This window comes from Hyperoodon ampullatus, assembly GCF_949752795.1.
Source record: "Hyperoodon ampullatus genome assembly, chromosome: 5".
Lineage (NCBI taxonomy): Eukaryota > Metazoa > Chordata > Mammalia > Artiodactyla > Ziphiidae > Hyperoodon > Hyperoodon ampullatus.
In genome coordinates, this window is record NC_136918.1 from 84696061 (window position 1) to 84716397 (window position 20337).

The following is a 20337-nucleotide window of genomic DNA, read 5'->3' on the forward strand; positions in this document are numbered from 1 at the left end:
TGAGTGTGGAGAAGAAAAAAGGTGAAAACACAGGCAGGAAATAAGATGGCCTATTGTAAATAATGTGCAGCTCTACCCTTACAGACTAATTCTAAAAAGTCTTCAGTAGAAGCATGTGCTAGATAATGTGCAGGACTCCAAACCAAATAATTATAACTATTGCCTTTTTGTTGTTGGGATTTCAGAGTTTCCTCAAACCAGTGTTAGTGACAATTAACAGAAGACTTGAAGCTTGGAGTATTCCTGACAGTTGCGTTACAGAACGTTGTCAAAGAGGCCCTAGGTTCTATTGGGAGCCTAGTTAACAGACTGAGCTGACATATTTAGGCAGTGAATGTGTCTCTGTGCTGGCTGGCTGTTATGTTGATTTGGCCATCAGGCAATTTCCAGAAAAGGAAAACAGCTTGTGGCACGTGAACAGAGCTATTAATTGGTACCATTTAGTATAGGATGACCAGGAGCAAGTTTTCTTCATGGTGGCACGACTGTGTTATTTAGCACCCTTCCAGCTGCTCTGTCCTAACCCCACAGCAGTGGGGTTTGTAACTTGAGGGTGAGGGAAGTTGAATTTAGCTGATGTCTATAGGCCTTTCTGGCCAAGCTCTTCCCTGCTCAGTCCCCTTTCCTCTTCACTTTCTCTTTCCCCTTTTTCTCCCCCCGACTCTCCACCTCCATGCCTCCATTTCCTCTCTCTCTCTCTCTCTCTCTCCCTCCCTCTCTCTCTCTCTCTCTCTCTCCAGAAATAAAGTCTTTTAATCAGGGGGATTAAACAAGCCTGCCTATCTTGACATTTCTTTATGAAAATGGAGACACTTTTGTGCGACTTTCTAAAAAGGCCTCCAGACCCCTATTCCCAAGTGGTTAAGCCAATCATATTGAGCTCCCTAGCCCTCCAGTCCCACGTGACAAAATGCGCCATCAGCAACACAATCTCTTGGATCCAAGGCCTGAAAGTCTCATTGATGATGTAGTTTGACACTGAACAAGGAAACCATAACTATAAGACAGGGTTTCGAACATGACCTTCGTGAAGAGAATTCCACATAATCTGGGGGAGAAGAGTGACAGTTTCTCAAAGGGAAGCCACGTGTCCTAATAACAACTTTAGTTGAAAGAGTGCTTTGAAGCATGGTCTAATCGATGATTCAGCACTTCAGTGGCTGCCCTTCTGAGCCCTTTACAACTTGCATGCCCCTCGCCGCGACTCCCACTTTGCTCTAAACCTTTAGCCAGTGACGGATGAGCGTGATGTATAAACACTCCAGCTTCTTGATTCTTGGTCAGCACAACTTTGAAGTGGGACCTGTGCTGCGCCCAGAGCTCCCTGAGGGATTGAGCTGAGTTACCATCTGTGGGATGAGACCTGGTGTTGCACCCCAGCATGGCTCCTTTCTCTGCCAGATCCCATTTTCCCACTCCCCTACCAGTTTTTCCTGAGAACATTTCCTTCCTTAATCATTTTCAAATGACTTTTTGTCTTGGAGTCTGCTTCTATAGAACCTGACCTCAGACAAAGAACATTGTCAAATTATTGAAAAGCCACGTGGATTTATTGCTTCTAAAAAGAAAAAAAGAGGTGATCTCCTGCATATTTTAAACTTAAAAAAAAATCATGCAAACCTCTGTTTTACAGGAAGAGAATTTGAAGGAGAAGAAGAATATCTGGAGATCCTCGGCATCACCAGGGAGCAGTCAGGCAAATATGAGTGCAAAGCTGCCAATGAGGTCTCCTCGGCGGATGTCAAACAAGTCAAGGTCACTGTGAACTGTGAGTATGGCAGGAGCCAGCAGGTGCCATGTGCCCAGGGCCCACCTCCACCTCCAGCGAGCTCTAAAGAGCCTATATCAAAAGAACATTGCAAGGCTTCCCTGGTGGCGCAGTGGTTGAGAGTCCGCCAGCCGATGCAGGGGACACGGGTTCGTGCCCTGGTCCGGGAAGATCCCACATGCTGCGGAGCGGCTGGGCCCGTGACCCATGGCCGCTGAGCCTGCGCGTCTGGAGCCTGTGCTCCGCAACAGGAGAGGCCGCGGCAGTGAGAGGCCCGTGTACCTAAAAAAAAAAAAAAAAAAAGAACATTGCATTTCAAGCAGATGCTCCTCTAGTCAGGGATGCACATTTGTACATTGGACATATCCAAGGGCAGGACTTGGCCTTTGAATTTGATAAATCAACTGTACCAACTCTAAATATAACCTATAATGCATTTAACAATACACTCTGTCTTTTACTTAGACTACAGAATTAAGAAAACATGAGCAGACAGCACTAGCACTTTAGGCAACCACTCTTCTAGTCTTTGTGGAGACCAAGGTCATACCACTTTGGAAAAAACAACAATTCATAACTGCTTTAATTGGAATTTCCACCTTAATGTATTGTTTGTCAGAAGAGAATAATTCAAGACCATATTTTATCCTCTGCTATTGAACTAATTGGCCTTGAGAACAAATTTAAGCCACTGTGGTCAGATACCATGTGTCCCTGGTGGCTACGAGGGATACCTGATAAGTTAATATTGGTTATCTATTTGTCCCAAAGTATGGGCATTAGAAGGGAAGATTTCACTAAGATACATCGGTAAGTGGGCAAACTTTGAACTTCTCAGATGAAAGGATCCTTAGATGTAGTTCAAAAGGATGGGGGGGGGCGGGGGCGGATCCATATGATGTGTCACCCAGCAAAGGAATAAAGAGAATTCATTTACCCTGTTCAGTGAGGAGTGACTGTCCACATCATTCAAATTCAAGTTCCACATCACATAATTGTGGCTAGTGACAGGGATAAAAGGATGTCCTGACAGTTCTTCCTTCCTGTGTGTTTAACACAAATACACACACAAATACACACTCCACACATATACATATACTCACGTATGCACATATAACATACATACACACATGCACAAAGGCACACAGACACACATGCACATACATCTTAACCCATATTTGAAAATATGCTTTGGATGGTGGTAAGTTACTTTCCGTTATCTTAAGCCTTCCATGCAGTTAAACTGTGTGCCAGTGATACTGTATAAAGTCCCTAGCAAGGTAGATATAATTGACTGCATTTTAAAGTTTGAAACACGAGAGCCCTAGGAGGTATAATTGCCTCTCCAAAGTGACACAGAAAGCAAGAGTAAGAAAAGGCATGCAGGGGCTTCCCTGGTGGTGCAGTGGTTGAGAGTCCGCCTGCCGATGCAGGGGACATGGGTTCGTGCCCCGGTCTGGGAAGATCCCACATGCCGCGGAGCGGCTGGGCCCGTGAGCCATGGCCGCTGAGCCTGTGTGTCTGGAGCCTGTGCTCCACAATGGGAGAGACCACAGCAGTGAGAGGCCCGCGTACAGCAAAAAAAAAAAAAAAAAAAAAAAAAAAAAAAAGAAAAGGCATGCAAACTCCAGCCTGTTTGATTCTAAAGCCCATGCCCTCAGGAGAAAGAGAAAGAGAAGTTTTCAATTCTTAGTACCTACTATGTGCTACACTGATGAAGGGATTTACATTTGTCATTTAATCCTCCCAGTAAACTTATGAGATCATCTTTAGTCTGACTTTAAATATTTGGAAACTGAGGTGCAAAGAGCTGAGGAAACTTGCGTTAAGTGCCCCGGTCAGTGCTGGACTGCACTATTTCCTGTGGCCTTGCTCCAACCTGGCAGCCTTCTGAAACAGGAAGGGAAATCTCCTTCACACCCGACCTAGAAGAATCTAACAGATAGGATTCTGCTGTAGCATTTAGGGCACTCATTTCCAAGAACAAGGGGATGCATTTGATGAGATCTGAAGTGCTTTTATCCTGAAGTGCGATTTTTTAAGTAATAGAGTTTTGAAATGCCAGTATTACTATTCTTTTCCAGTTCTGGGTGTGTTTCAAAGAGACGTTAATGATCCCAGTGTTACAAAATGCTTTAGGAGCTTTTTTTCACATGAAAGGCAATTTCTCTCGGTGTTTATATAAGTTTATAATTAGGTTAATTATCTTTTTTAATGTACACACAGCCATGCCATCATCTACCACCTCTTCTTTGACTTTCGGAGTTAAGATTTTATTTTCTCTTAATCGACCTTCATCTTCATTAGATTTCTGAAAGTCCAATCATGGAGTACATAGAAAATATTTATGCTTCCATTGTGTGAAACATCAAAGCGGTCTGCATTGCAGATGGCTCCCAAGATCAAAGCCAGCCGCCTGGGTCCTATTATTATTAGCACAATTATTCTGACATTGCTCCTTCTTGACTGTCCCCAAAGTGTAACTTAGAACAGAAGAAAATAGTGATAATTTTCAAGAAAAGCCTTGTATAAAAATGTGAGCTTTTCCTCGCGATGAGTGAACCACAGAAGAATATGGACAGAGACTCAAGATTCTAAAATGACATGTCATAACAAATTACATAGAAAACTATAATGAGCTTAGTCAGCCAGTCTGTCCTAACCAGCAGCATCTAACACATACCTGACCTTGTAAAAATTGCTCAGTAAATGTTTACTGAATGAATAGGTGAAAGACTAACAGATAAACTCTGCTCTTGTAACATTTCTCCAAACTTTGCAAATTGATATATGTCACAAATCAGGAAGCATGTTCTAAATCAATGTCCTTTGGAATCACCTTTTTATCAACACTTCATAAGCTTTGTTTCTATTATATTAAAACAACTAGCCATTGCACCTGTTGTCCTATTCAAACAATTCACCCTACTTAAATGTAATTGTATTAAGTAGATGAAGTCTCCAAGATTAAATTATAGAACCAGGTCTGGCTAGCAAAGCTCATGCAAACTGAGAAATTTCCAGTTTGTCACTTCATATAAGCCTGCCTACTATGAAAATGCCCCATTATTTAAGCTGATTCCTCTTCCTTTTCAAGACACAAGGTTTGGAATTAGGTCAGGGGATCAGGATGGCTAAGATAATTAATGGCTGAATAGATTATCATAATGAACAGATCCACAATACCACTAAAAAAAAAAAAATCCCAGTGCTAGTTATTTTCTCCTGCTAGCATCTCATTGACTCATTTACTCATTTGCCAACAGATATTTGTCCCAGGGCACTGAGAAGCTAGAGCAGTAAACAAGAGAGACAGAACAGTTCTTCCTGTTTAGCTTACAAGCTGGATTCTACAGTCTCTCCTTTTTATTTCTCTTGGGTAATCCTTCTCCACAGTTGGTCTAAGCACTGTGCATAGCCATTTGACATGAAAAATCTATTTTCTAAGTGGTAGGATGTCCTGGAGCTTACAGAAGCTAAATTATTGACCCAAAATCTCTTCAACTAAATAAGCTTAGTAAAATTTTGTACAATAGGCAGGACTTATGTTTTCTTGTATCTTACAGGATAGTTGCTAATTTCTTCCAGATTCCAGCCCTAGGGACAAGTGTCCTTTCATTTACAGGTTCTAGGTGTAATCCCTCAATTTCAGTTCTCACAGTGCATTAAAAGTAGCTACTTCTGGGTTTGTCTCTTTCTGGTGTCCAGTATCCCAAGAATAATGTCTAGTGCATAGTAAGTGTTCAGTTACTGAGGACTTAATTTTATTTGGACTCTTCTTATACTGGACACTTTTCCTATTCCTGGAGAAATTCTTCTCAAAAGCTGCCCCCAGCTCTCAAGCCTGCCCCCAAACCCCACTGACCAGCTAATATTTCTGTCTTCAGCTTTCCCACAGCTCTCTCTCCAACTAGGTTCACATTGTCACGCTTTATTACTTTTTTTCCTCTTCTCACCTCCCTTTCAACTCAGCTCTGCCTCCACCCTGGTGTCCAGAGCTAACCAACCCAACATATAGGCTGGGGGACATGGGACTCTGGCATTTCTAAAGCTTGCCCTTACATTTGAGAGCCATTTATTTAGAGGAAGCAGAGGTTACCTACCGTAGATTCCACAGTTGGGACTGGAGACATCCGTCCTCTCCAGATAATATTACTGTATTTTAACTGGACTCTTCAATACTTTGATTCCAAAATCACCTAAAATCACCTTGAGGAAAATAATGGCTCAATATGGAACCAAACTGGCTATGTTCTCTAACTATTCATGACTACACCTCTCCATTCTCCATGCCAACCTTTAGTTTACTCTTACATCTTTATTGATGATATCAATAAACACACAAGCTAATGTTTATGAATCTATTATGGGATCATCAGAGGAACTATTCAATAAGAATCCAGAGTACTGCGATTTGCTACTATAACTTTGCAATGTGTACAAGAACCATCATTTTCTGAGTATCTCCAGAGTACCAAGACTCTATTAGAAATTTTGTATGATTCACAGTAATCATCACACCAACAGTGGCCAACCAAGGAAAGAGGCATATGGGGCCCAGCCTGCCCCAGTAGAAGGAGTGTTTACTTTATCACTGACATTGTTTGGTATGTTTGGTTTAGTATTGCTGGTACATGGTGATTTTTTTTTAAAAAGACAACTTTTTGTTAGGTTTATTATTGTTTTTAAATTCTCTGGATACAATGCCTTTCTTATTGCCGGTGTTCTCTGCCTCCACCCCATCGGTCCACCATCACACACTAACCCAGGAGATAATCAAATCATCTCTGTGCAGAGGACAAAAACAAAGCTCAGAGAATGTAAGCATTCTCTGCCACAAAATCAAAGAACCTGTGAGTGGGAGAGTTGAAACTCTGCCCAGGTCTAATCCCAAAGCCCTCTTTCCTTCCAAGATACCATGTGGGTAATCGTAATAAAAATAATAAATGTAATCACTTCAGGTGTTAAATGTGCTCTGATATATGAGATTTCATTTGATCTTTACATCAAAACTGTGAGACAGGTAGGCAGGCCTTATCACCTACATTCAAAGGTGAGGGACTCCAAGAAGTTAACATGTCACCTTCAAGAGGTGACAACCTAAGTGGCACAGGCAGAAATTGAACCCACATCTCCTGATTTCTAATATGGATTCATATCCACTATGCCAGTGCATGTTGTGCCATCTTGGGTACCTTTTAATTGCAGAAATACGTAACATTTGCCTTTTAAACTACCAGCATACTCCCCTAAATGTTGTTTTTCCTTATTAGGAATTAATTTCTCTCTGAAGGAACTCACTCAAATGGAAACACAGGGAGATTCAGAGCATGGGCTTCAGAACATGGGTTCCAATATAGACTCCATCAAATGCTGGCTATGTGAATTTGCACAATTTACTAACCCTCTGCAAATCTGTCTTTTCATTCATAATATGGGGTTAATAATCCTTGTTTCCTAGGGTTACCGTTTGGATGAAAAGAATAAATAAAGCCTAGTAGAGTGCTGACACATGGTAAATGTCTATCTATTGAATCTTTTATTAAGAATTTTTTCCTTTATACTATTATTCCAAACATTAGGAAGATTAAATGAATGATATTCTGTTTGCTAGGCCACTGTCATTGTTATCCTATTCAGTCTAATTGAAAGAGTCTTATTATTGGTGATATAAGAAGAAAGCCCTTAATATTTTCAGAACCCAGAATTTTAAAGTAATAAGAACTGGAAGAGTCCTCTGACAATTGTAAGCTATTGCAAAGTCACGTAAAGAATAACAATGGACCTCTGTACAGCATTTTTATTAAGCCACATTTTAATTATAACCATATTTGGAGCAAGGACATCTATTATTTTAACTCTACTAGGCATGCCACAATACGATTTGTAATAACTTTTCTTAGCCTCACCTATGCAGAATTCATTACAAATGAATTTTGAAGTGTTCATTCCAATAAGCTGTGGAACAGACCTGCACCACTGCGTCATTTGAGAAATACTGGAAATAACGAACTCGTCATACATTTATCATTATCTGTGACTATACCTTGGTACGAGAAACTTCCCAGATTTTCAAGGGGAGGAGCAAGTGTTTGGCCTTTGTAATTGACCAGTGTCATCCTGCCCCAAGATCAATGCATTTGAAAGTGTTCAACCCTAGTTCACTGTCATCCTTCCCATGCTGTCATCTCTGAGGTGCTAATAAATAGTACTACTTAGTTATTCAGGTTCTGAACAAAATGAGAAATAAGTAAAGGAGACATACAGAAGGCCTAGTTGCCCCCATTGTTAGAGATCAAGATGGTTAGAGGTAGCAGCTTAGTGTGGCCAACCTACCTTCCCAATCATGGCAGCCCTGGATGGGGGCAGGCCTGCCCACATGAGAGCAGGAAGGAAAGAGCCCACATAAGACATCAGTGTGGAGAAGCAGAGGAGAACCTCTGCTCCCTGAAAGAAGTTTGATCCCAGGAGGAAGAAAGGGGAGAGATGAAGCAAACAAACCGAGTTTGCTCTTCCCTAAATTTTCAGTTAGAAAAATCACCCCCTGGATGGAAAAAGATATTCCATGCCAATGGAAATCAAAAGTAAGCTGGAGTAGCAATACTCATATCAGATAAAATATAGTTTAAATAAAGAATGTTAAAAAAAAATCACCCCCTGGGTTCCAGAGCAAGGAGGTTTAATAAATAAGCTCCCACCACATAGAAGGAAACATCTAGAGTGAGGAAGAACTCGCCCATAAAACTGTACAGCTGGGACTTGTGTTCCTGGTCCCATGGCAGAAGAGCTAGAAGACCTCCACCATGGATTATTATGTTGAGGTGCCCCAACTATGAGCCCCAGAGGTAGAGGTGATGGAAAATGTGGAGTCTGGCCCAGATTGGACCTGGGTTAGCCAAGTGGTAGTTATCATTAAGGATTTGTCAGTCTTAAGCATGCGGCTCCAGAAACTCACAAACACTGTTTAAAACTCATTTTACGAATTGAACAAACCAATTGAATCACAAGCAAGATCATCACTCTGGCCAACATGCTACAGACTGTAGAGTCATTGGCAGTTTAAGAGCCTAGCCTAATAAAGTGAAGAGGTGAAGACGGGAAACTAACATTTATTCAGTGGATGGCATCACTTAGATGCCCACGCTGGAAACATGGGTGTGATCCTTGACACTCCTCCTTCTTTCCCTCACTGTTCACATCTAATCTTGTCGATTCTGAGGCTCATATCTCTCCATCTCAAATCTGTTCATTCCCTTCCAGCCTCTTTATCAAAGACCTAGTGCAGGCTATCTCTGGGTTCCTTCAGCAGTCTCCAAATGGACCTCCCTGACTCTGGTTCCAGCATTTTATAGATGAGGAAATTGAGACAGTGTGACTCTAGACAAAGTACTGAGCTCTCTAATGATGAATGACAGTGAAGGACATAGACTGGATTTGAGCTCAGGTCTATCAAACTTTAAATCCAAGTTCTTAACCTCTACTCCATACCCCATCTCTATACAAATATCTCCCCCATCCACACCACTACCACTAATCATTGCATTAACCATTGAACTAATGTGCCCTAACGATCTATATAGCCAATCATAGAATGAAAGGATTTTAAATGGAAACTTGGTGATCATTTTAGGCTAACTTCTTCTTTTAAAGGATGAGAAAGAAAAAGCTCAAACTGGTACGGACACTTGTCCAGGCCACAATTCTGGTTAAGAGTCAAAAGCAGACCTATAGTGTGCTGTTTCTGACTTCTAATCCTGACTCCCAACCCATGTATTAGATAAATGAGTTACAATTTTGAATTTAGCAATTTAAGGGTTAAGGGCTAAAGGAGTTATGGGTATAAAAATACACTTGGGTCCTAATGCTACTAACTGCCCATTTGTGAAGAATGGGCCATTTTGACTAGAATTGGTTTGGTGTGGGTTTTTTTTTATGGGGAGTGGACACGCAGTGAGGCATGCGAGACCTTACTTCCCTGACCAGGGAATGAACCCGTGGCCCCTGCAGTGGAAGCATGGAGTCTTACCCACTGGACTGCCAGGGAAGTCCCCTAGAACTGGTATTTTTTTAAATTGGAAGGGATGCTATGTAGATCGTTAATGTGTGGTTCCTTCATTTTATAGATAATAAAACCAAGGCTCAGAAAGATAAAGTGTGTGATGGGAAGTCCACACAACCAAACAGAAACTAAATTCCAGCGCTCCTGGCTTCCAGTCGAGTGTTCTTTCCACTCATCTTGTTGCCTTTTTCTGTCTAAATAAAAATGAGCACCTAAGTCTAAAGCAAAACAACCGCCCACTCTGGCACATGTTTACACACGGTCTGGTGGTGTTATCCAAATGTCCTCTAACTCCTCTTCTCTGTGACAATGATTTAAAGATGTCCAAGCTGATGTGAAAATTAAATGGGGGAGAAAATTGCAGACTAACCTGATGATGCTTTTGTACATCCTTTTTAACTAAGAGGATCCAGGTCTTCTACAGATAGAAAACTTGGAAAATAGCTTCTGAATATGAAGACAAAGACCTGAAAATAAGTGAGCTGAACCAGGTGCTGAAGAGCAGAGATGTCAATGAATTTTATATATTAGAGTTCACTAATTTACCTAAATAAGCTTTTTCCTTTATAAAATATAAACAGATGGTTTGGGTCTATTTTATCCATGTACACACAGCCAAGTTGCTGTTTTCTGGCAAATAACCTTTGGACAGAAGTCTTTTTCTCCTTGAGGATCCATAACCTGCACAAACACAGCATCATCAAGCCAAAAGCTCAAGTTTATCATCGTTGCTCAGTCCTGTGGACCTGTAAACACTTGTTCCACTTTCCATGGGATTGTTTGAAAGAATCATGGCAAATTAGAATGTGTTTCTGAGCTCATTTCAAGCCCATTACAGTTTTATAGACTCAGTCCTAAGCAGAAAAAAATCAAGTGCACAACTGCCAGAGAGAGCAGAAGACTGGTACCCCACGAAGGTGTTTATGCACCACAATAGACTTCAAACTGCACCCTCACACATAAAAGCAAAATTGCCCTGGGTCATAGCAGTAAGGGAACACAGAGGAGGGAAAAAAGTATAGCAATCATCTGACATTAGTTTGTTTTCTTGGATTCCTGCAACAATATCAGGCTAAGCCTGGGCTGAGAGGACTTTAGTGCCCTATTATTTTCATCAGATTTCTTACTGCCATCTCCAAAGGTAACAATAATAATAATGATAACGATGACGGTGAAAAAGAAAAAAATGCTCAAATTATACACTTAAAATCCCAAGTCCTTTAGTATTACCACTCAATTTATGAAAAGCAATAAAACTATGCAAGCATTATAACCTATGATTGGAATAACGGATGGTCTATTGGGAGAGGGAGAAAGATATCCTAGATTTCATTTCCATAAAGCCCCATTAAGTGTCCCGTTTAAGTAAACCAAGTCTACAGTTTCATTAATCTCTTATTTCTATTTAGTTTTCTAGTGATCCGTCCTGTTCAGCAGATCACATAATTCTGGTAAATGGAGCTTTAAGACCATTCCTGTCCTGCCTCTCTGCAATCAAATTGTCCTTTCTAATTCCTTCTTGTGTGGAAATTCTGGAGCACTGTCCAAAATTCATGCAAACTGTGTGTCTGTCCTTCCTACAGATCCTCCCACTATCACAGAATCCAAGAGCAACGAAGCCACCACCGGGCGGAAAGCTTCTCTCAAATGTGAGGCCTCGGCAGTGCCTGCACCTGACTTTGAGTGGTACCGGGACGACACCAGGTATGTACCAAACCTGCTGCACCTCCACTGCTCCGCCAGGTCTCCCCTGCTCAACAAGGGAAACCAGAAGCCGTAATGACAAAGCCAAGTCCGGCTGTAATTAGGTAGGCCTATCCGATTAGACTCTTCATTTTCCAAGGTTTTTTACCAAGTGCTTTGGGGCTGTAGATCTTTTTTTTTTTTTTTTTTTTGCGCTACGTGGGCCTCTCACTGTTGTGACCTCTCCCATTGCGGGGCACAGGCTCCGGACGTGCAGGCTCAGCAGCCATGGCTCACGGGCCCAGCCGCTCTGCGGCATGTGGGATCTTCCCGGACCGGGGCACGAACCCGTGTCCCCTGCATCGGCAGGCGGACTCTCAACCACTGCGCCACCAGGGAAACCCCGGGGCTGTAGCTCTTAAACTGAACCCCAAAGCACTCAGGTTGCGTGCATAGGGTGAGGCAGGTGGTTCGGGGGGTAGTGTCCACCTGAGTGTCTTTCTTTCCTAGAGCAGAAACCAAAGCCTGATGAAACTCATCCATTCCCAAGTCTTCTCCATCAATGGACTTTGATTCTGATACTATGGGATTGCATGATTAAAATGAGGACTTGAGCAGTAACAAGCTCTACCTACTTCCTTTCTCTCCTTTTTCGCCAATATAATGATGAAAAAGAAATTACTATACCACATCTTCATCAGTGTTTCTCTTTACTCTTCTGTCTTTGAACCCTCAGGATAAACAGTGCCAATGGCCTTGAGATTAAGAGCACGGAGGGCCAGTCCTCCCTGACGGTGACCAACGTCACTGAAGAGCACTATGGCAACTACACCTGCGTGGCTGCCAACAATCTGGGGGTCACCAACGCCAGCCTCGTACTTTTCAGTAAGTATGCCAATGCAGGGAGCTGCCTGGGAGACCAAGTTGATGGAGTTCTCCTGTGGAAAACTCGAAAATCATTCCCATATCTTTTAAAGGTAAACTTAAACAAAAATCAGTGTATAGCCACTGAAACAAAAACACAGGTTCACAATCCCTCTTTGTAAAATGAGATTTACAAGTGAATACCTCTCCTCTCTATTCCCTGGTGTACGTTTGATAACTGCCTTGTTTTTTTGTTTGTTTTTTTAGTTTAGTTGTTTTTTTTTTTTTTTTCCTGGTTGGTTAAACTGTAAGAATATTCAGAGAACAAAAATCTCTTTGGTGATGGTCTCTTTAAGGAACAGAGATGGTGTAAGATCGTGGAAAGTGGATGGCACTTAAAAAATGGCAGTGATGGGAGTGATTGAGGGAGAAATATTCAGTGAGGATGGATAAGGTGCTGGGAGAAGGGAGAGGCTGTAAAAAGAAAGTGTATTTTTAACAACACAAGAGGAAGAGTGGAATGACTGATTAAAACATAATAGAAAATCTAACGGAGGAAAAACATTGCAGAAAGGTTTCCATGTGACAGCAGGAAACATTACTTGTCTGCTATATTTTTGGAAGAGAGATGGGATGGTGAGAGAGAGGACCAAAGCTGCTTCTTCTGAAGACCAAAGAAGGTCCTCAAGTCAGACTAAGGAAGGACAAGTGATTTTAAGTTATTAGTATTAATAAGAAAGCCCACCTTAGAGCCTTTCCCTTGAGCAGCATGTTGTAGTCAGATACCTGACCCCCTGCCTTGTTGGTCTGGCAGCTATGAGCACAGAATCAAATGCCTCCTGAGAAACAGAAGTACGATGGGTGAGATCAGGGGAGATGATGACACTTAGAATAGGAAAATGTTTATCAGAATAAGTAAAACAAACAAAAGTGTTAGCATGTGCTGGGCTAGACAGTTCATTTGGACTAAAAGAGAAAGTCCAACAAATTTATTATTATTTTGAAATAATAAGCCACTAGGAATTTGTTTTTCTGCACAGGCTGAATTGGAAAATTTAGAAATACTATGACCAGGATAAATGTCTCCATCTTGCTTTATTCAGTTTAGATGAGCCTTCAAGAGAAAAGTTTTTAGGAGAAAAATCAATTTAAGTGATGGTTCCCTCGAAACGTAGTATTAAAGCCATTTTACAACTGCTCAAGATCCAATCCACTTATTAAAAAAAAACACCACAAACTATTCTAAATTTGGCCTTCAGTTTCTCATTCATAACGCCCGTTGACTTCCATCTGTACGTGTGATGGGATACAGCTATGCTACAAATGCTGCATCAATATGAAGTTTAAAATTCATATCCCTGTTTACTTGTCTCCAAAGACCAAACATCAGTGTTCTTTACTTAAGCTAGAGACGGCGATATCTCAAAACACTTGAGAAGATATTTATTAAGAAATGTACTTACCTGTTTCATTCCTGACATTAGGGATTCCATAAATAGGGGGGGAAATAGCCTCAACTATAAATTTGAGATTCCGACAAATCTAAGGTGAGCTGATTAAGTAGAACATACGCTTAACAAGAGGTTTTGTAGGGATTGGAAAAGAGAAAATGGGATAATTGGATTAGTTAGAGAAAGCGAGCCACTATAAATTTGCATAAAAGTATGCAAATTTCCTTTTCTTGTTATCCCACCCAGAAAAAGGACTGTGCTAATGATATTTTTCAAATAATAAATACAATGATACCTGTAGACTGAGAGAGAGGATGGGGAAGGATAGAAGGATGGAATAGGCTCTATGATAGCCTATTTTTCACAGGTATGAAAGAAAGAAAGAGATAATAGAGATACTGCTGGTCTGCTGGTGGTGAGGAAAGGTAATCTCAAGCCCTGAAATACCATGGTCCTATTCACAAAAGTCCACTTAAAGTACTCAACCCAGTAAGACTAAGAAATGTCAAGAATCTTAGAGAACTTCTGTTCGTAAACTAAGAATCAAGAAATTGGGCAAGTAGATCATGGTCATATTGCCCTTGATGATTTCATAGAAGTTACCCTCATTATACCTATGAGAAGAGTACAGGGCCATGATGAATGATGTGCTCCTTTGGTGGGCCCTCTTCGAGGCAGCCCGCACTGGCACCAGCTCTGCACACTGCAGCAGGCACAGGAGAGGAAGCACAGGCCTCAGAGTTCGGCTTAGAATTGATTTCCCACCTGATGGGAAAGTTAGGGAGTGTCCTACCTACAGAAGAATAGAACACAAAAGGTCACTGGGCTTTGAGGGGAAAAGAAGCTATTAAAATTGTCAAACATTAGCGAATCTACTGTCGTCCTCTTTCTTTGACATTTTAAGGAGGAAGCTCTGCTTCTTGTGTAACAGGAATGGCAATTCCACCACAACTGCCTTGCCAACATGATTTGGGTTTGGGAGATGTGTTGTTACAGCCTTCATAGCTGGATCTTTAAGAATAAGACTCTATGGTAACCAGTTTACACAGGTAAAAGGTGGGGAGGAGAGCACACACAAGGGAGAGGAAGAGAAAAAAATGAAGAAAAAGAAAGTACATGTGTGAACAGATTGCCCATCACTTAGATTCAAAGTAGATGGGTTTATTGGGAAGAAGGAAGACACTGCTGGTGGTGGTACTTTTCCACAGAACAGGGTCAGGAGGGGAGAGATGCTTGGGAGGGGCGGCCGTAGCCAGCACCCGTGACAGAGAGCACTATGTGGGTAGCGGGATGCTCTGCTGACCCAGCCAGTCCAAAGCAGACGAGACAGCTGGTGAGCTGCTGCCAGCCAGAGGCAGCAGCAGGTAGAAACCCAGAGCCAGAGCCCCTGAAGAGTTCATGATTATCCATCTTCACTGGTGCATCAGCACATTTTCCATGTCCACTGCAGTGACGTGCTGACTTTGTACAGTGTCAGTTTGCGGTCACTGATACATCTTGTCCTCCACCACGTACATACATATGCTTCTTCACTCTCTATTCAAATATTATCTTCAAAGGGGTCAAAATGGGGGCTTCCCTGGTGGCGCAGTGGTTGGGAGTTCGCCTGCCGATGCAGGGGACACAGGTTCGTGCCCTGGTCCGGGAAGATCCCACATGCCGCGGAGCGGCTGGGCCCGTGAGCCATGGCCGCTGAGCCTGCGCGTCCGGAGCCTGCGCTCCACAACGGGAGAGGCCACAACGGTGAGAGGCCCACATACCGCAAAAAAAAAAAATTAAAAAAGGTGTCAAAATAATTGAATGAGAGTGCAAGAATACCTTGTATTCATAGTCATTTTTCCTAAGCCAATGGAAACATTCCTTTCTCATTTGTCTTGTCTTCCATACATTCTAGTATTCTGTTTATTAAGGATCCATTCCCTTAGCCTACATATACAAGTAACGCCTTTTATATCTTTTTTTCATCCTTGGCAAAGTGTTACATTATATCATTTCTCTGTACACATTAATCCATGGTACAATGTATACAGTCAAGGATTCCACTCCTTAGTTTTTGTAAGATGTGGGAATATGTGTCACATGGGTGAAGACTTGGACTTCTGGTGATGCCAAGAGACATTCCATTGTCAGCATGTGTAACATAACAGAGTCCATGTATCCACACTGGTGACTGCAAGCCATCCGCAAAGGAAACCTTATCTTGTTTTATTGCTTGCACTGAGTTATTTTTAAAGCAACAGGTAGGGAGGAAGAATAAGGGAGATGATTTTAACGTCATCACTTCTTATCAAGTGAGTATGTACAAGGTACTCTGCACATGTGCCGAACACTTAACATATGTGACCTCACGTAATCATCAGCACAGCCTTATTAGGCACTCATATTTCTCCATTATTCAAAGAGGTTAAGTAACTAGTGCAACTAAGTAAGGCTGCTGGGATTTAAATTCGGGTAATCTCCTTCCAGGGTCCAGGCTCTAAACCAACACATTATCTAGATTTGTATATGTAGGGAAAATGTTAGGAGATGTATCTTTTGTAGTTTGGAGGTGAAAAGACATCTAACTTCTTTCTCCTTCTTTCACTTAATGATATTTTTTCACTGAATATAAATATTGTTATATTCCTTCCCACCCAGGGACACTACTTCCACCACCTCCCACTTCCATTTCCATTAACCCTCCCCAGCCTGAGTCCACTAGATTAGTGAGACCGTTGGTTCATCTTTGGCACATTGAGATTTTGAGCAGAGAGTCCAGCCTACTGCTCAGCTTTTGACTCTATAGGCATGTCAAAAGAAGGCATTCGTCATGTTAAAGACAGTCCTACTGATCGGTTACCTTCTACTTTAGAGAAATGTGTGGATCGATAAGGTATTTTGAGGCTGCTGAGAACAAAAGAATAAAAATACAAAGAAATCTACACTGAGCCATACCACATCTGTGTGTAGGAGGTTTTAAATTTTTCTTTTTAATTTTAAATGATCATTAACCTGTAAACCTATACTTGATTAAATTTCAAGAACAACCTAAGCAACCCAGCACTGGAGAGATCCCCTAAAATCAGGGCCTCCCTGCTTCTTTAGAAGTCATTTTAAGTTATTACCTTTGGGGCCCAGCATTTAAATATACACCATGGGGGGCTTCCCTGGTGGCGCAGTGGTTGAGAGTCCGCCTGCCGATGCAGGGGATACGGGTTCGTGCCCCGGTCCGGGAAAATCCCACATGCCGCGGAGCGGCTGGGCCCGTGAGCCATGGCCGCTGAGCCTGCGCGTCCGGAGCCTGTGCTCCGCAACGGGAGAGGCCACAACAGTGAGAGGCCCGCCTACCGCAAAAAAAAAAAAAAAAAAAGGTGTAATAAATATACACCACGTGATGATGCTAGTTAAGACTTGGCAAAGCCTCTTAACCAGCTACTACTGGATGCCATGTAATAAAGCAGTTCGAGCAGCTATTTGAACACTATCCACATGTAGTTTGAAAGCCCTCCTTATGAGGGCTCTCTGTGGATACAGTAGGAAATAGATGGGCACCAGGACTAGTTTTAGATTTAAGAGTAGGCATTGAATACACCTACTTCCAGAGAGACCATTGACCATATCCAATACCCACTGGAAAATAAAAGAAAATCATATCTGAGTTAATAAATTACCTCTCTCTGTACACCCTACTCTCAACCCCAGCTTTTGTCATTTAGGTGCTTTTAATTCAGAGGGGCTTCTTTCAAAGTGTTAACTCCAGTTTAACTGTTTTTTATGGTGTCCGAGCAGAATCAGCCAATAACACCCTCCACCCCATTTAGCAGATAAGAAACCAAAGCTCGTATTTAAGACTTACCAAGAGCCACCGCAGATCGTATTGGGGTAAACCTTGCATTCTGTTCTTAAAACCTCCCAATCAATTGATAAACTATGTTGACCTCCTCAAATACTAGCAGGAAAAAGACAGATCACATAACACCAAGGTTCCTGCTCTCCCCTACGTTTAAATGTTAAAAGTCGGAGATTTCTTTTTCATTTTAAGTGGTATTTACTTCACTTTACACTGTTACGGGAGCGCATAAACCCTGGCATAAACTACAAAATACAACGAAATTATGGTGGAAGAATAAGGATAAAAAGCTAGGATGGGGAAGCATCTAAGAAATGATAAGCCAGTAGGATGAAATTAAGAGAACGAGAATAACTAATGGGGTGTGATGGGGCTAAGATGATGATAACAGGGTGGGAAATCATTGAAGAGGCAATGAGAGGGGGGTGGATGAGATGTTTAGCAATATAAATGGTCTTGTCGAAATGAGGGCAGAGTGCATTTACCCAGCTGTGAACAGTGTGATGAGAAAATATTAAGCTGAGTCATTTAAACAGTCTGAATAATAATTGTAATAAGAATAAAATAAGATAGATATATTATAATATGGGACAATGGTCTCCAACTGCTCTATAAATGCTGAAGGCAGTTTAGCTATTTATTTTCAAAGCTGGAAACTTAATACCAAATAACCAGTGGAGGTTTAAAACATTTTTCTCCTTGACACTTGTGTAACTAAGACACATTTTTTCACTGTGCTATTATTGACTTGTACCATCTTAATGCACTTATAAAACTTTGGCATTTAAGCCACACCTTTCATCCAAGAAAGGAAAGCTCACTCTTCAAGGAGACTGGGTTTTCTTAGTGTCCAGATGTATTGAGTGCCCAAATTCCAGGCAAAATCTACTCTTCTAAGCTTATGACACAAGACGGCAGGCAGATCAGATTTGAATGTGCACATATGCTTTTCTTCTTATGGTTTTGATTTTTGTTGATTTTCATTTATCACTGGTCTTTATCTAACCAAGCTGCTAGGAGGAATGTAGAAAAGTATTATGATTACATTACATTATAGGGTTTGGGGGTAGCAAGTAATGCATCCTATCCCTAATGCAACATTCTATCTTTCTGAAAGAGCCCCAGAGGAGGATTTAGAGTTAAACCTGGGTTTTGATGAGACAAATAGAGGATACCTTAAAGCCTGAACTCTTTCAGCACGTTCAATTTATGGTCAGTAGCTTGGGGATGGGACTGCGAGCAACTCATAAGCTGAGACTCTAGTGTTTAAAAGAAAAGCACATCTTACTACTGAACAGGATGTGTCATCAAGCAAATCTGACTGGTGATCAAACTTAAGATGAGATTGTATTATCACAAGGGGGTGGGGTTAAGGAAAAGACTAAAAATCAGATTTTATCATGCCAAGAAGCTTAGTATCTTTGCATTACTCTTGCACTGATATCAGTAATGTGGAAGGAAAAATCTGAGGGAAAAATTGAATTAGTATTTACCAAAATAAATTTTCTAGATGCTTGGCTAAAGCTGATATGAACTGTAGGGCTTAAAGGGAGGAAAGGAGTCTTTAGTTACCACAGGTTCATCTGTCAAAAGTTAAAGAGCCCAGAACCAGGGCCAAGATGCATGACCTGAATTTGATCACTACTAATTTAAATACCCTCAATACCAACACCCCCCAAAATCTGTAATCTTGGTGGATTTTCCAGAGGAGGGCAGGATCCTGTTTGTAGGGTTACCACAATAAGGTGTTATCCCCTATTCTGGCTAATTTTTTTTAAAGACTTTGGATGTTAAAGTTTACTAATAGCTCTCTGATAATTTAGTGTTGGCTGGAAGGACAGACAAATGCTTTACAGGAGATGATATGATCCCGTAGGCATGAAAATTCATCGTTTTATAATTGAGTACCTAAACATGAGTAAGATATATCTATATCTATCTATATAAATGCTCCATGATGCTTACTATTTTTTCCCCTTTAGAGCGTGTTTTACCCACAATCCCCCACCCCATTCAAGGTCAGTATGATTTTTATCGTTGTATTCTGTTGCTGGGTCATTCTCCATCACCTATAATGTGCAAAACACAAAAAGAATTGACAAAATTCGCACACAAAAGGAATCATTTTTTTCTTTAAACCTTCAAAAAAAGGTCAATCGATTGCCCTCACACTAGTTGAAAGACAGGTAACTGGTCTGTAACTGACCTAACTTCAAGTTGGTCACTAACTGGGGAGACAGTGCTAAACTCAGACAGCAATTTTTTGTTCTGTTAATACATATTACAGGTAACTATGAACTCACATATTTGGAACACTGCTGGTTAAATTCTGTAGCTCACAAAAAATATGAATCCTCTAACTGACTGCCTGATACAATCCAAATCTGAAGTCATTTGTATTACTTGTAAAAATGAATTTATCTATTACCAAAGGTTGAACTCATCCAGATTACAAGAGCATTACCTTTTCTTAAAATCTTGGCCAATGTGGGGGCGTTTCCTTTTAAACATAACTATTTTAGAAAACACAAATAAGAAAACAAGGTAATCATTCCATATTCCTTTTCACAGAACTTTCTACACACTCAAATTAAATTTTGCCTTCTACATCACGTTTAGCTGCAAGTGCAGTGCAGCCCCGACCTTCTAGCTTAAGGGCATTTAAAGGCAAATTGGCAAATAA

The 20337-nt window shown here is 41.2% G+C and overlaps 1 protein-coding gene across 2 annotated transcripts in view; it reads left to right on the top strand.

The window, feature by feature from the left end:
- Positions 1–20337, top strand: part of LSAMP (limbic system associated membrane protein) — a gene marked incomplete at its 5' end in the record, with an annotated part of 637506 nt that overhangs the window by 592812 nt on the left and 24357 nt on the right. The window contains 4 exons of one of the 2 annotated variants that reach the window (XM_079705348.1): positions 1634–1768; positions 11411–11531; positions 12247–12395; positions 19637–19672. In XM_079705348.1, the coding sequence (XP_079561474.1) occupies positions 1634–1768; positions 11411–11531; positions 12247–12395; positions 19637–19672 (441 nt within the window). The remainder of the gene's footprint in view (positions 1–1633; positions 1769–11410; positions 11532–12246; positions 12396–19636; positions 19673–20337) is intronic. The other variant, XM_079705349.1, reaches the window with a different exon arrangement.